The sequence below is a fragment of the Venturia canescens genome, chromosome 6, assembly GCF_019457755.1.
Source record: "Venturia canescens isolate UGA chromosome 6, ASM1945775v1, whole genome shotgun sequence".
Lineage (NCBI taxonomy): Eukaryota > Metazoa > Arthropoda > Insecta > Hymenoptera > Ichneumonidae > Venturia > Venturia canescens.
In genome coordinates, this window is record NC_057426.1 from 16,638,141 (window position 1) to 16,653,101 (window position 14,961).

The following is a 14,961-nucleotide window of genomic DNA, read 5'->3' on the forward strand; positions in this document are numbered from 1 at the left end:
AGGGCAGAGCCAGACTCAATAGGAAGCAAAATATGGGAATATTCAAAAATAATGATGACACAAAAAATAAATTAGAAAACATTTATTCGATTGGAGTTTCTCACATTATATATACTAACAGTTCCGTGTGTTCTTGTTTTATTAATTATCAACCATAATATTTCAGATCGCAAAAAGAAAATTTGACGTTATAAGTTGACGAACATTTTTTCTTACAACTTCCAGATCTATTTTTGATAAACTGATTTGCCTTATTTATATTATTCACTAACTATGCAAACGTATGTTACATATGTCCCGCACTTCGTAATGTCAAACCCCGGCCGGTTCGTTACCACACAGCATCAAAGGGAACTCGTTTATATAACCTACATAATTACACATGATATATAATCACGCAACTGACGATATATTTACACTGAACAATATTCCGCGCACTCTGGTTTAATTGAAAGATTATCTCAGTTGACACTTATTTCCAATCGAATGAAATAATGAAATCTTGAAAAGTTTCGTTGACATATGCATCGCGCATTTTTTATATTTTTTATTTGCACACACAGATCACAGTCTACATTTACGCGGCCGCTTTTATACCGGTTTAGTATACCACAAGTTTTAACAAAATAAATATTAACCACTTTTCACTAACCATTTTCGTTTATTAATTAGAGTCCGCACACAACAGCACTTTGGGATCATAACCTCACCTGTCAAAATGACGTTCAGTATGAAAACAAGTCTCGGGTGGTTTCGGATGTGCGTATTGATGTATTGATATCATATAACCTATTTACGAATGATATAAATGATAAACTTATTTTCAGTCAAACGAATTAATGAAATCTTAAAAAGTTTCGTCGACATGCACCGCGTATTTTTTTATTTTATTCTTTTTTACACACGTCGGATCACAGACTACATTTACGCGACTGCTTTTATACCGGTTTAGTTTAGCATTCCACAGGTTTTCGACAGGCAACCTATGGAATGCTAAACTATCTCATCTAACGAAGTGGTACTATGCACTTCGTTAGATGACCAAAGTTTTCTTTATTTATCCCACACGCATTCCATAATGTCAAAACTCCGTTTGTTTGTACGATGATCGAAAACTGATACATGGTTTATATATATATATATATAATATTCACGGCGTCTGAGCGCGGTCGGGGTAAGACTCAAAAGTTAGAAGGCCTAAAATGGCGAACAGGCATTCTGTATAACGCATATATAGATATACAGAATGCCTGTTCGCTATTGTAGGCCTTCTAACTCTTGAGCCCCACTCGCAGTCGGCCTAGCAGCTGGAGGAGCCGACATCGTTGAGCCAATCAGAATGCGTAGAGGCACAACTCTACTACCACTAACTACGTCAAAACGCGTATACGTATACGTCGAACTCGTGATGTGTCGGTAACTTTTGCATAATCTTGAGCCCGTGCAAAGTTTTTTCTCAGCAAATACCCCACCGAGAATGCTGATTTTGGGCTCATTCGACAGAGAACTTCTTAATTAGCTTAAAGTTCAATTTTCAAAGGCGTACATAACTCATGAGCTTCGCTATTAAAGAAAATCACATGCCAATTTTACCCCCACCACCGCGAATCGTTTTATTCAGAGAAAGTATAGTCTCGGCGAGAGCCTCGGGCCAGCAGACGACAGGGCTGTCAATGTACTTGTCCCGAGACTCTACCGAGTCTCTTGATCTCGGCCCGCAACACGCATTGCTTCATGCTCTTGAGTTCCCAATGGACGAAACATATTAGAAGACAAAGAGAAAAATCACCAAAGTCCAAGAATAAACCTCTATCGAAATATTTTCAGTATAATGTCGACGAAAAATAGGTCTTTTTTCGTGAAAACCAACGTTATACGCCGAAAATTATAAACAATTCATAGATATTTAAACTAAAATCTTATAGTCATCTGAACATAAATAAGGATCTTTTGAGAAAAAAGACGTGATATCAAACCATAAACTTCCCCTAGGGAAAAAAAAGGTTGGGACAAGTACATTGATGGTCCCTCGTTTGCTGATAATTCCACCCATAAAAAAAAACTTTAAACAAAATTTTTTTTCAATTGTAAAAAAAAATATTTCATAAAAAAAAATACAGAACAATTCGAAAAAAATTTTACAAATCTTGAAAAAACGTTATATTAAAAAAAACTAATCTGCATTTATTTTTTAAAGTGTCAAAAGAATCAAATAACAAGTAAAAAATAATAAACCCAAAAATCGCCCTTGAAATCATTTTGGAAACCGATGCCTCATTCTTCTTATTTGATTCGAACAGCTAAGTCAATTGAAAAAAATTCCATCTAATTTACGTGCAACATTAAAATTTATTATATCAATTCGAGGCCAAGTATTTTCTAATGAATTGAAAAAAGTTACCATTTGAATTACGTGCAGCACTAAAATTTATGATATCAATCGGTGGACAAGTATTTTATTAGTAACTCCAAATTTTGACATTATTGAATTGTTCTAAGAAGCTTTCAAATCCAAAAGAATCACATGCAAGCTAGTCATTCCTTACTCTATGGTGGCAGAGACTTATAAGAAAATCGATTCTTCTCAGACTTTCAGGATCCTCTGGTATTATTCACAAAATTCGACGTCGATTGGATCGATACAAATTATGTTTAAATATGTGTTAAAAGTACTTGTCCGGCCCATCACTATTCATTCAATAAAGAACCAATCATAAAAAAACGAAATGGCACGGCAAAATCTCGTTAAAAGTTTGTTGAAATGCGATTTATTATTAATTTAATGTTTTTAATAATAGTATAGGTTAGTTCTTATTTCGAATGGAACTCGTTCGCTGGAAGAATAAGTGGGAAGTAAAAATTGCCCGCATCGAATGTAAACTGCAGAGTTATTTTGGAAGCTTGAACATATACATTATGTACAATTTTTTTCATTTATCGATGCACAATAATATCCCTTCTATATTGCGGAATAATTTGTTTCCGTTTTTTATTAAATTAGTGCAATTAAGTAAAAATTACTTGAAGATAATTCTCTCAATTCCCTCTGCATGAATGCTTGTGATCCATCAGTTCTAGACAAGCTCTGACTTTTATTTGGATAAACAATTTAAACGGAAAGTGATGGGCCGGACAAGTACTTTTAACACATATTTAAACATAATTTGTATCGATCCAATCGACGTCGAATTTTGTGAATAATACCAGAGGATCCTGAAAGTCTGAGAAGAATCGATTTTCTTATAAGTCTCTGCCACCATAGAGTAAGGAATGACTAGCTTGCATGTGATTCTTTTGGATTTGAAAGCTTCTTAGAACAATTCAATAATGTCAAAATTTGGAGTTACTAATAAAATACTTGTCCACCGATTGATATCATAAATTTTAGTGCTGCACGTAATTCAAATGGTAACTTTTTTCAATTCATTAGAAAATACTTGGCCTCGAATTGATATAATAAATTTTAATGTTGCACGTAAATTAGATGAAATTTTTTTCAATTGACTTAGCTGTTCGAATCAAATAAGAAGAATGAGGCATCGGTTTCCAAAATGATTTCAAGGGCGATTTTTGGGTTTATTATTTTTTACTTGTTATTTGATTCTTTTGACACTTTAAAAAATAAATGCAGATTAGTTTTTTTTAATATAACGTTTTTTCAAGATTTGTAAAATTTTTTTCGAATTGTTCTGTATTTTTTTTTATGAAATATTTTTTTTTACAATTAAAAAAAAATTTTGTTTAAAGTTTTTTTTTATGGGTGGAATTATCAGCAAACGAGGGACCATCAATGTACTTGTCCCAACCTTTTTTTTCCCTAGGGGTTTGATTCTTCTGACACTAAAAAATAGATACCGATTAGTTTTTTTTTAAAGATAATGTTTTTTCAGGATTTGTGAATTTTTTTTCGAATTGTTCTATATTTTATTTTATAAAATAATTTTTTTTATAATTTTTTAAACAAATATTTTTAAAGTTTTTTTTATGGATGAATTTGACTTTTTAAGAAAAATATTTTCTCCAAAGTAGGTCGAAAATTTCTTCTCTATCGACTTTGACATACATCCTGAAAGTAATTTCACCGTTTGTGCTATCCCTGAACACCTTGAACCGGAAGTGACACCCCGAAAACGACTTGGAAACGAGTTTCTACACTACTTTTTCGACTGTACATTTTTTTTGCTTACCTAGGTCGAAAATTCCTCCACTACCTACCTCGACGTAAGATTCAGGCGGAAAAAATTAATTTTCCCATTTTCGGGGGATAATTTTTTTTTTCATTTTTTTTTGGATTCACTACTATCAAAATAAGATTCACTACCTAACTCTGCCTACCTAAAGCTATCATTTAAAAAAAAGTCCGCTTTTACGAAGTCGAGTGCTAGGTTTACATAGGTACCTCTACCCCATGAATCTCTCCCGGGCCCCACCAAATGAGGCACCGTATTGCCTGGACCATGGCACCCGAATTCCCGGTGTTGCGAACGGTGCAACTTTCGGCTGCTACAGCGGGAAAGGCATGGGTGGCGTTCTACGAATGGTCTATGCCAGCTTGTCCTTTCAGCCGTTCGCAGGTTGAGAATGATATTTGGTAGTCGGAAACGACGTGAGAAAAGTCATTCTCGCGAACGAGATCGGTTTGAGCAACAGAAAAACATCGCTATAACAGAAACGGTGTGAGAGGCCAAACGGTGGAGGCAACACCAAATATTCTAAATTACAGGAAATTAATAAATTTAAAATATCAGATTAACGCAAACGTAAAATCATGTAACGGTGGAAAAACGTCAAAAATTGGCCGTAAACCCGGTTCACTGGTTGATACAATTCGTACGAGTTGGCGGGGCAAAATGCCACTTCACAATGTACATTTTTATATATAACTGAATAATTAGAATCATTCTGTTATATAACGAATTTCGTAAAAGCCACTGGAAAAAATATTTAAAAAAATATTTTCCAACCCCCAATTTTTGATCTTCCCTCTCTTTCATTGCTCCTTGCCGTCTTCAGCCCCACTTGGCGATCCCCTCTACAAACCCCCTTCCTTGCTATAGACCTTCTCCACTACAGACACTTCTCCTCTGCAGACCCTGCCCCGCTGCAGACACCGCGCTCCTCTGTTTTGACACTTCCCGAGTCCCTGCGTTGGAATCGGCCTAACTCCTATACCAATAAATCATTATGAGAATAGTGATATTTCTATTCTAGAGAAATACACAACTGAACGAGGGACACCAGCTGAACACACGAGACCAACAAAAGCAACCACAGCGGCAAAGCGTTCGCTTCCTAGCGATGCACCGATGCTCAATTATATATTCGATGTGCACAGTTCGCTCAACAAACACCAGCATCATCACGATCATCGATGGGGTCCTCACTTCGAAGGAGAAAGTTCAAACGTCACAGTTCAGGCAGGTGCTTCGGTAATGCTTGACTGCAAAATTTTGTTACTTCAAAAAAAAACTGTGAGTACTAAACTTTTAAGAAATTGCACGTAATTACGAAGAAGAATAAATCCAACAAATTTTGCAGTATTTTTTCCGCATGAATATAGCGTTGTTAAATGTCGGAATATAAATTCGCGATAGGCAATGTAGCAAAAACTTTTGCCTATGTACGACGGAGTGTCTCTGTCTTATATATAGTGGTGTCAGAAAAATCTGGTATCTAACTATTGGAACAAGTTTTTGTTTTTTATTCCCTTCTGTGATGAGTCCGCCTAATGGCAGGCTGTGTAAAAAATGCTTTATATACGAAGTTTCTCAAAAATTTCCAAACCAAAATTCGTACACGGTGGTTTTTGGAGTCTCTGATTACAAATCTCGAAATTTTGAAATAAAAAATGCCCCATTCAATATAGTGAATCGATGACACAATAAATGATTTGATGGAAGCGAACATTGGTAATCGGCGATATTGGGGTTCGCTGATAACGAATCTGCACTCGAAATTTCAAAATCAAGATGGTGGATCGATAATCCAGAAGATCGTTTGACGACAGAAACAGTTCATACTAGATGGTTTTTGAGGTCGCTGATTACGAATCTAATATCAAGTACTAATTTAAAATGATAGATTCGGTATGGTCTACATCAACATCTAAATTCAAAAAGGTGAATGAGATTCTGAAAATTGATTATTTCTGAGCACAGTGTTGATTTCCAAAACGATCCCGACAATGGTACAATCGCCACTTTTCTATCTTTTTTCGTTATCTCTGAATAAAAAAAATTTCGGTGGTGGGATAAAATTGGCATATGATTTTTGAAGGCCATTTGCAGCCTTGAAAATTGAACTAGAAACTGATTAAGGAATATCTTTCCATTGAACCCAAATCCAGCATGATTGGGCGCATAATTCGGGGCCGGGTTGAAATTCCGAACGGTGCGAAATCAGATGACTCAAAAGTCCGAAAATCTCACTAGTACGATATATCTTTAAACCATAAATTTCCCCTAGGGAAAAAAGGTTGGGACAAGTACATTGATGGTGTCGTGTATACTGATAATTCCATCCATAAAAAATGCTTTGAAAATTTTTTTCTTGTAATTATAAAAAAAAAATTATTTAATAAAAAAATATATAAACTTTCCTGAAAATTATTTCAACACAACAGATGAGAACAAAATTTCCAAATCAGGAAATAACATTAAAATAAAAATCCAACTCCATAAAAAAAAATCGGAAAAAAACATTCTACTAAAATAAAAATCTTAATCGGGAAAAAACACTATATACGAAAAAAATTTAAATGAAACATTAGCAAAGCCGAAGACAACACTCAAAAACATTGTAAATGTAACAAATAAAAAAATCTCGCTTGAAAACGTACTAAACGCAGATGCAACATTCATTTCATCTTATTATATTAAAAGAATAACTAAATGAATTGAAAAAGTTCCGATCTAAATTTCTTACAGCACTAAAATTTATGATATCATTTCGAGGACAAGAATTTCATAATTCGGAATTCTAACTTCTATAGGACACATCAGGAACTTGAGAAAAATTTCGTGAATCAAAAACTTTACCATCTAAATTATGTGCAGTTGTAAAAATTATGATATCAATTAGTGGAAAAATATTTTATTAGTAATTCACAATTTTAACATTATGAAATTGTTCTAATATGCATTAAGAATACTCGTCCAGCTCAGGTTGTTTTATGAAAATTAGTAGAAAATCAGCTACTATAAAAAATCTCCAAATTTTGCTTTCTGACAATTAGAACGATGCCAACCCAATTTTTTTAATAATCAGAAGATACAAAATTGTGGTTGAATGAGAGTTGAGAATACTCATCCGGCCCGAGCAACGGTGAAGTCAGGAGTTACTTTCCGACAACAGAAACTCATAAAGAAACCGAACCCTTCCTGTCCCTGAGTTTTTGGTAAATGGCTAATCCAAAAAAATCTCATCAAAGGTACAGTCATTTGTTACTCTTTGGCGGTAAAAACTTCTAAGAAGATTGATTCTTCTCTGACTTTCAGGACCCCCTGGTATTATTCACAATATTCGACGTCGATTGAATCGGTACAAATTATAAAATTTATATACTGTGCCATTCATTTCACTTTTTGACTCTCACTGTAACATAAATAGGAAGTGAAAAATTCATTACAAACGTCTTCAGTTGCTAATTTATGGATGGATTTGAAATTGCTGTCTTCCAAACTCATTCGCAGATACATTCAATCGCAGCAGATACCTGCGAACTTTGAAATTTCTGTGGATAAATATACCTAGAGAAAAAAAAGTTGGGACAAGTACATTGATGGTTCCTTGTTTCCTGACCATATCACGAAAAATGTAAAAAAAATCCTTAAAAAAATTATGAAACCAACTGTAAATAATTTCAACAGAACAATTCGAAAAAAAATTCACAAACCCTGAAAAAACATCACATTGAAAAAAAAATACGAATCTATAATTATTTTGTAAAGTGAAAAAAATTCAAATAAAATATGAGAAATAAAAAACCGAAATATCGCACTTGAAAACATTTTGAAAAACAATGCTCCATTCTTCTTATCTTATTCTAACAAGGAAATCAATCGAATCAAAAATTCGATCTAAATTACTTGCAGCATTAGAATTTATGATATCAATTCGAGGCCAAGTATTTTCTAATAAATTGAAAAAAGTTACCACTTGAGTTACGTGCGGCACTAAAATTTATGATATCAATCGGAGAACAAGTGATTCATAAGTAACTCCAAATTTCCAGATTATGGAATTGTTTAAAGAAGCTTTTAAGTCCAAAAAAATCACATGAATGCTAATCATTTCTTACTCTATGGTGGGAGAGACTTATACGAAAATTGATTCTTTTCAGACTTTCAGGAACTTCTGGTATTATTCACAATATTCGACGTCGATTGGATCGATACAAATTATGTTTAAATATGAGTTAAAAGTACTTGTCCGGCCCATCACTATTCATTCAAATAAAAATCAGGGCTTTTCGAGAACTGAGGGAGCACTTACATTCATGCAGAGGATATTTAGGAAGTTATCTTCAAATAATTTTCACTTAATTGCACCAATTTCATGAGAATGGAAACGAGTTGTTCTGTAATATACAAAGGATCAAGAGACTCGGTAGAGTCTCGGGACACGTACATTGACAGTCCTGTCGTCTGCTGGCCCGAGCTCGCCGAGACTATCTTTTCTCTGAATAAAACGATTCGCGGTGGTGGGGGTAAAATTGGCATGTCATTTTATTCAATTACGAAACTCCTGAGTCATCTGAGGCTTTGAAAATTGAACTGGAGATTAATTTATAAATTCTCTTTCGATTCCACCCACAATCAGCATGATCGGTGGCGTAATTGCTGAGAAAAAACTTTGCACAGGCTCAAGATTATGCAAAAGTTACCAACACATTCTAGAATTTATGCGTCTATATTTACAACACAATCAAAGGCACTTTGATGCTCTCGAGTTTCTGATTGGTTGGATCTGACGACATCCATTTTTAAACGTTGTCATTGGTTGTTGAAATTAGTTGTTGATGATTGGAAATCTGACGTCAACTTCAGAACGTAGCACACGGCGCAGCACAGCTGGTAACAGCAGTCATAAATTCGATCGATATACATATAATAATGTACAAACCATGTGTCAGTTTTTGATCGTATGAACAGAGTTTCGACATTACGAAGTACGTGCGGGATCAATAAAAAAATAATTTTCGTCATCTAAAGAAGTGCATATTACTATTTATTTTGTTATTTGTGATATATTAAACCGGTATCAAAGCGGCCGCGTAAATGTAGTCTGTGATGTGTGTGTGAAAAAGAATATAAAAAATGCGCGATGCATATGTCAACGAAACTTTTCAAGATTTCATCATTTCGTTCGATTGGAAATAAGTGTTAACTGAAATAATCCTTCAATTAAACCAGAATACGAGAAATATTGTCCAGTGCGAATATATTGTCAGTGGCGTGATTATATATCATGTGTACATAGGTTATATATACGAATAAATACAACAAAAATACACGCAACTGTTAGAATGATATTAGAAACTTTAATTGAATAAATGTTTTCTAATTTATTTCTTGTGTCGTCATTATTTTTAAACATCCCCATATTTTGCTTGATATTCAGTTTGGCTCTGCCCTCTCCGATCCTTGTTTTCACCCGCTCAGTTTGCAGCGGATCGATTCATATTATTAATTTGTTCCCTAATATGTGTTCTATGATTTTCTACTCCTTCATGATGATTGTGGTAACATGATTCGAGAGGTTTCTAACCATGATCTTGAATTACACATTTTGTAAATCAGATTTTCAAAAAAACATCTGGTCTTGGTATAGTGTGTAGTTATTCTTTTCCCATTAGGTCTGACGAATGATAAATTTGGAAACTTTTCCAGAAAGCCTATGGATGCTTTTTTTGCTGATGATATGAAAAGTCGTATCTTAGGAATGCGGTATGCAAACACAAATTTTGATAACAAAACTTATAGAATGACATGTATGTTGAGTATTTCCATTTTGCAAACTACAAATATGGAATTATAAAAAAAATTCATTCCGATAAGTCTACTGTTGCTCAGTTTTGGATGCGATCAAATATGATGCCTACCAACATCCCCAGAAACTTACAGAATTGCTGAATGCAATGTGCGCTATGTCATTTTAATGTAACATCATGACTTTTGACAACTTTTCATTATAACGCTGTAGATTCGGATCATTAAAATACTGCAAAAATCTGCAAACTATACAATTTAAATACTGTGCCATTCATTTTACATTTTGACTCTAACTGTAACATCTATATGAAGTAAAAAATTGATTATAAAAGTCTTCAGTTGCTCATTTATGGATAGATTTGAAATTGCTGTCTTCGAAGCTCAATGCGCAGATACATTGAACCGCAGCAGATACCTGCGAACTCTGAAATTTCTGTGGATAAATATATATGCGACGGATCACCCCTTATCTTTGATTATGGTAATATGTAAGGTAAATGCAAGTTTTTAAGTGTTCCTTTTCAAATAGTATTGAAGTCTGTATGACTGATATACAGCGAATACTTCCAAACTTTGATATTTCTGTGTTGCAGCATGTGTGCCAATCATTCAAATCATTTACTCCAACCGTATCATGTAATCTAGAAAATTCATCACAAAAGTCTTCCGCTTTTCTAAATACTTCAATTTTCCTTTTTCTACTCCATTGTGAGTTTTCGAATTTCTAAATTCATTTCTGAATTGTCCTGAAATGGTTTTCCTCCAAAACCAATGCAGGTACCTTAAACGTCTTTGAATTCTGTTGCTCTGTTGAATTAAGTCCGCTTAGTTTTTTTTGCTGCTTTGAGTTCTGGCATAATAAATGTTAGAAGTTTTCGGGTACTTTTTTTCAGCAACTATCAAACTGTGGATAATTGGACCTCAGCGGCCACTTGCAAACTTTGGAAATATATTTCATTGAGGGCACGTTTTGGATGAAATGAAATCTCTAGATTCAGAATGCAAAAGCGACATTTAAAGTGGGCAAATCTGTTGGATTTTTCGTGTTATGAATTTGATCTATCTTTCATTTGAATTTTGAAGAACAGGGATAAATAAAATCTGTTCTATTAAGGAAATCTTTACATCAGTTCTTTCTTGGTATGAAGAATTGGAAAAAATCGCGAAAGGCCAAGGACAGACAGGAGACGAAATATTTCCAGTACAATTTTGACGAAAAATAGATCTTTTGTCGCGGAAACCAACGTTATAAGCCGAAAATCATATTACAGCCCACGAGACGCATTTCTTCACTCTCTTGGGTTCCTATTATACAAAACATATTAGAAGATAAGGGGGAAAATCACCAACGTGGAAAAACAAACCAGTGCCGAAATATTTCCAGTACAATTTTGACGAAAAATAGGTCCTTTTTCGTGGAAACCAACGTTATAAGATGAAAATCATATCTCGGCCCCCAACCCGCTTTCTACTATTCTCTTGGGTTCCCAATAAGCATAGCATATTAGATTAGAAGAAAAAAATAGCCAAAGTCCAAAGACAGACCTGTGACGAAATATTTCCAGTACAATTTTGACGAAAAATAGATCTTATTTCGTGGAAACCAACGTTATAAGCCGAAAATCATATTATGGCCCACAACACGTATTTCTTCATGCTCTTGGATTCCCAATAGGCAAAACATATTAGAAGACAAGGAGAAAAATCACCAAAGTCCAAGACCAAACCAGTGCCGAAATACTTTCAGTACAATTTTGAAGAAAAATTGGTCTTTTACGTGGAAACCAACATTATAAACCGAAATTCATTTCTCGGGCCTCATCCCGGATTCCTCCATGCTGTTGAGTTCCTAATAGGCATAACATATTAGAGTATGAGGAAAAAAATCGCCAAAGTTCAAGGGCAGACTTGTGACGAAATATTTTCACTACAATTTTTACGAAAAATTGGTTTTTTATGGTGGAAACCAACTTTATAAGCCGAACATCATACACAGGGAAAATAAGATTGGGAAAAGTACATTGATGGTCCCTTATTTGCTGATAATTTCATGAAAAAGATTATCCCATAAAAAATGTTCGTATGAGAATGGAATCTATAAAAATGTACTAAGCAATTAATTCATAGAAATTTATACTAAAATCCAATAACCGTCATAACATAAATGAGGAACTTTTGAGAAAAAAGGCGTGATATCAAACCATGAACTTCCCCTAGGGAAAAAAAGGTTGGGACAAGTACATTGATGGTCTCTTGTTTCTGGATGACATAGAAAAAAGATACAGAATCAAGAAAAAAATTCTATAGAAATAATAAACGAAAAATTGAAAACTTCAAAAAAATTCAACAAAAATAAAAAACAATCGAAAAAATTCTGTAAAGAAAAATAAAAAATTTTCAAAAAAATTCATAAATATTGGATAAATTGAAAAATAAACTATCCAAGTTACATGCAGTATAAAAATGTATGATATCAATTGGAGGCCAAGTTTTTATTGATAATTTGAAATATTTATCGAACAAATCGCAAACTTTAATTGAAATTCATGATAATTATTTTCAAGAAAAAAGTTAATGAAAAAAAATTCATAACGGAAGTTACGTGCAGTACTAAAATGAATTATATCAATTCGAGGTCAAGTATTTATCAGTTATTCGAAATATAATCTCCGGCGACAAATGAGCGTTGAGAATCCTTGTCGGGCTCACAACGTTTTATCAAAATTACTAAAAAATTAATGGAAATAAAATCATTAAAAATTCACATGAAAGTCATTCGTTACTTCAACAAGATACACACTGTAAAGAATCGATTCCCCTCCGACTTTCAGGATCCCCTGGTATTATTCACAACATTCAACTTCGATTGGATCGGTACAAATTATGTTCAAATACGTCTTAAACGTACTTGTCCGGCCCATCACTTTTTATTCAAATTGCTCATTCGAAAACAAATTAGGGCTGTTCTATAATGACAAATATAATAAAATGGATAGAATTAAAAATAATATCTCCAAGTAATTTGAACTTGATTGTTCGCAAGTTCGTATAGCAATATCCACTTCTGATTTTCTTCAGTGAACACATACCATTCGGTAAGAACCAATGAAAATGAGAAATAATCAGGCGCATTACTAGAAATTTTCGAACCTACTCAGCCATGCAATGTTTTTTTTTCTATAGTCACGTACACATTTTGATAAATATCACTAGTCGAGTACGACACGTGGATTCCTGGAATTTGAAGAAAAATGATTTTGTTGTGAATTATGACTCCATATAATATAAATAGATTAATCAACTTCATCTTTCATTTTCGTTTCATTTTGACAAGAGCGATTCGAAGGAAAATTATTTTCTCGGGAATTACTGTTCCTTAATATTAACACATGCATTAACTTCGTTTTTAATTTGTTTTCGAATGAGCAATTTGAATAAAAAGTGATGGGCCGGACAAGTACGTTTAAGACGTATTTGAACATCATTTGTACCGATCCAATCGAAGTTGAATGTTGTGAATAATACCAGGGGATCCTGAAAGTCGGAGGGGAATCGATTCTTTAAAGTGTGTACCTTGTACAAGTAACGAATGACTTTCATGTGAATTTTTAATGATTTTATTTCCATTAATTTTTTAGTAATTTTGATAAAACGTTGTGAGCCCGACAAGGATTCTCAACGCTCATTTGTCGCCGGCGATTATATTTCGAATAACTGATAAATACTTGACCTCGAATTGATATAATTCATTTTAGTACTGCACGTAACTTCCGTTATGACTTTTTTTTCATTAACTTTTTTCTTGAAAATAATTATCATGAATTTCAATTAAAGTTTGCGATTTGTTCGATAAATATTTCAAATTATCAATAAAAACTTGGCCTCCAATTGATATCATACATTTTTATACTGCATGTAACTTGGATAGTTTATTTTTCAATTTATCCAATATTTATGAATTTTTTTGAAAATTTTTCATTTTTCTTTACAGAATTTTTTCGATTGTTTTTTATTTTTGTTGAATTTTTTTGAACTTTTCAATTTTTCGTTTATTATTTCTATAGAATTTTTTTCCTGATTCTGAATCTTTTTTCTATGTCATCCAGAAACAAGAGACCATCAATGTACTTGTCCCAACCTTTTTTCCCCTAGGGTATTATTGTGCATCGATAAATGGAAAAAATTTGACACAATAAACATGTTCAAGCTTTCAAAATAACTCATCAGTTTATATTCAATGACGGCAATTTTTACTTCTCATTTCTTCCAGCGAACCAATGCCATTCGGTATAAGTATTAACCTATACTATTATTAAGAACACTGAACTAAAAATGAAACGCATTTCAATAAATTTTTAACCGGGCTCTGCCGTACAATTTCGTTTTTTTAAGATTGATTTTTATGAATGAATAGTGATGGGCCGGACAAGTACTTTTAACTCATATTTAAACATAATTTGTATCGATCCAATCGACGTCGAATATTGCGAATAACACCAGAAGTTCCTGAAAGTCTGGAAAGAATCGATTTTCGTATAAGTTTCTCCCACCATAGAGTAAGAAATGATTAGCATTCATGTGATTTTTTGGATTTAAAAGCTTCTTTAAACAATTCCATAATCTGTAAATTTGGAGTTACTTATAAATCCCTTGTCCTCCGATTGATATCATAAATTTTAGTGCCGCACGTAACTTAAGTGGTAATTTTTTTCAATTTATTAGAAAATGGGCCGGACAAGTACTTTTAACACATATTTAAACATAATTTGTATCGATCCAATCGACGTCGAATTTTGTGAATAATACCAGATGATCCTGAAAGTCTGAGAAGAATCGATTTTCTTATAAGTTTCTGCCACCATAGAGTAAGAAATGACTAGCTTGCATGTGATTCTTTTGGATTTGAAAGCTTCTTAGAACAATTCAATAATGTCAAAATTTGGAGTTACTAATTACTTGTCCACCGATT

At 33.4% G+C, this 14,961-nt stretch overlaps 1 protein-coding gene across 1 annotated transcript in view; it reads left to right on the forward strand.

Moving 5' to 3' along the window:
- The window catches only part of LOC122411878 (titin homolog), a 1,333,995-nt gene that overhangs the window by 680,443 nt on the left and 638,591 nt on the right, over positions 1-14,961 (forward strand). The window contains exon 3 of the mRNA XM_043420958.1: positions 5,212-5,471. Coding sequence (XP_043276893.1) covers positions 5,212-5,471 — 260 coding nt within the window. The remainder of the gene's footprint in view (positions 1-5,211; positions 5,472-14,961) is intronic.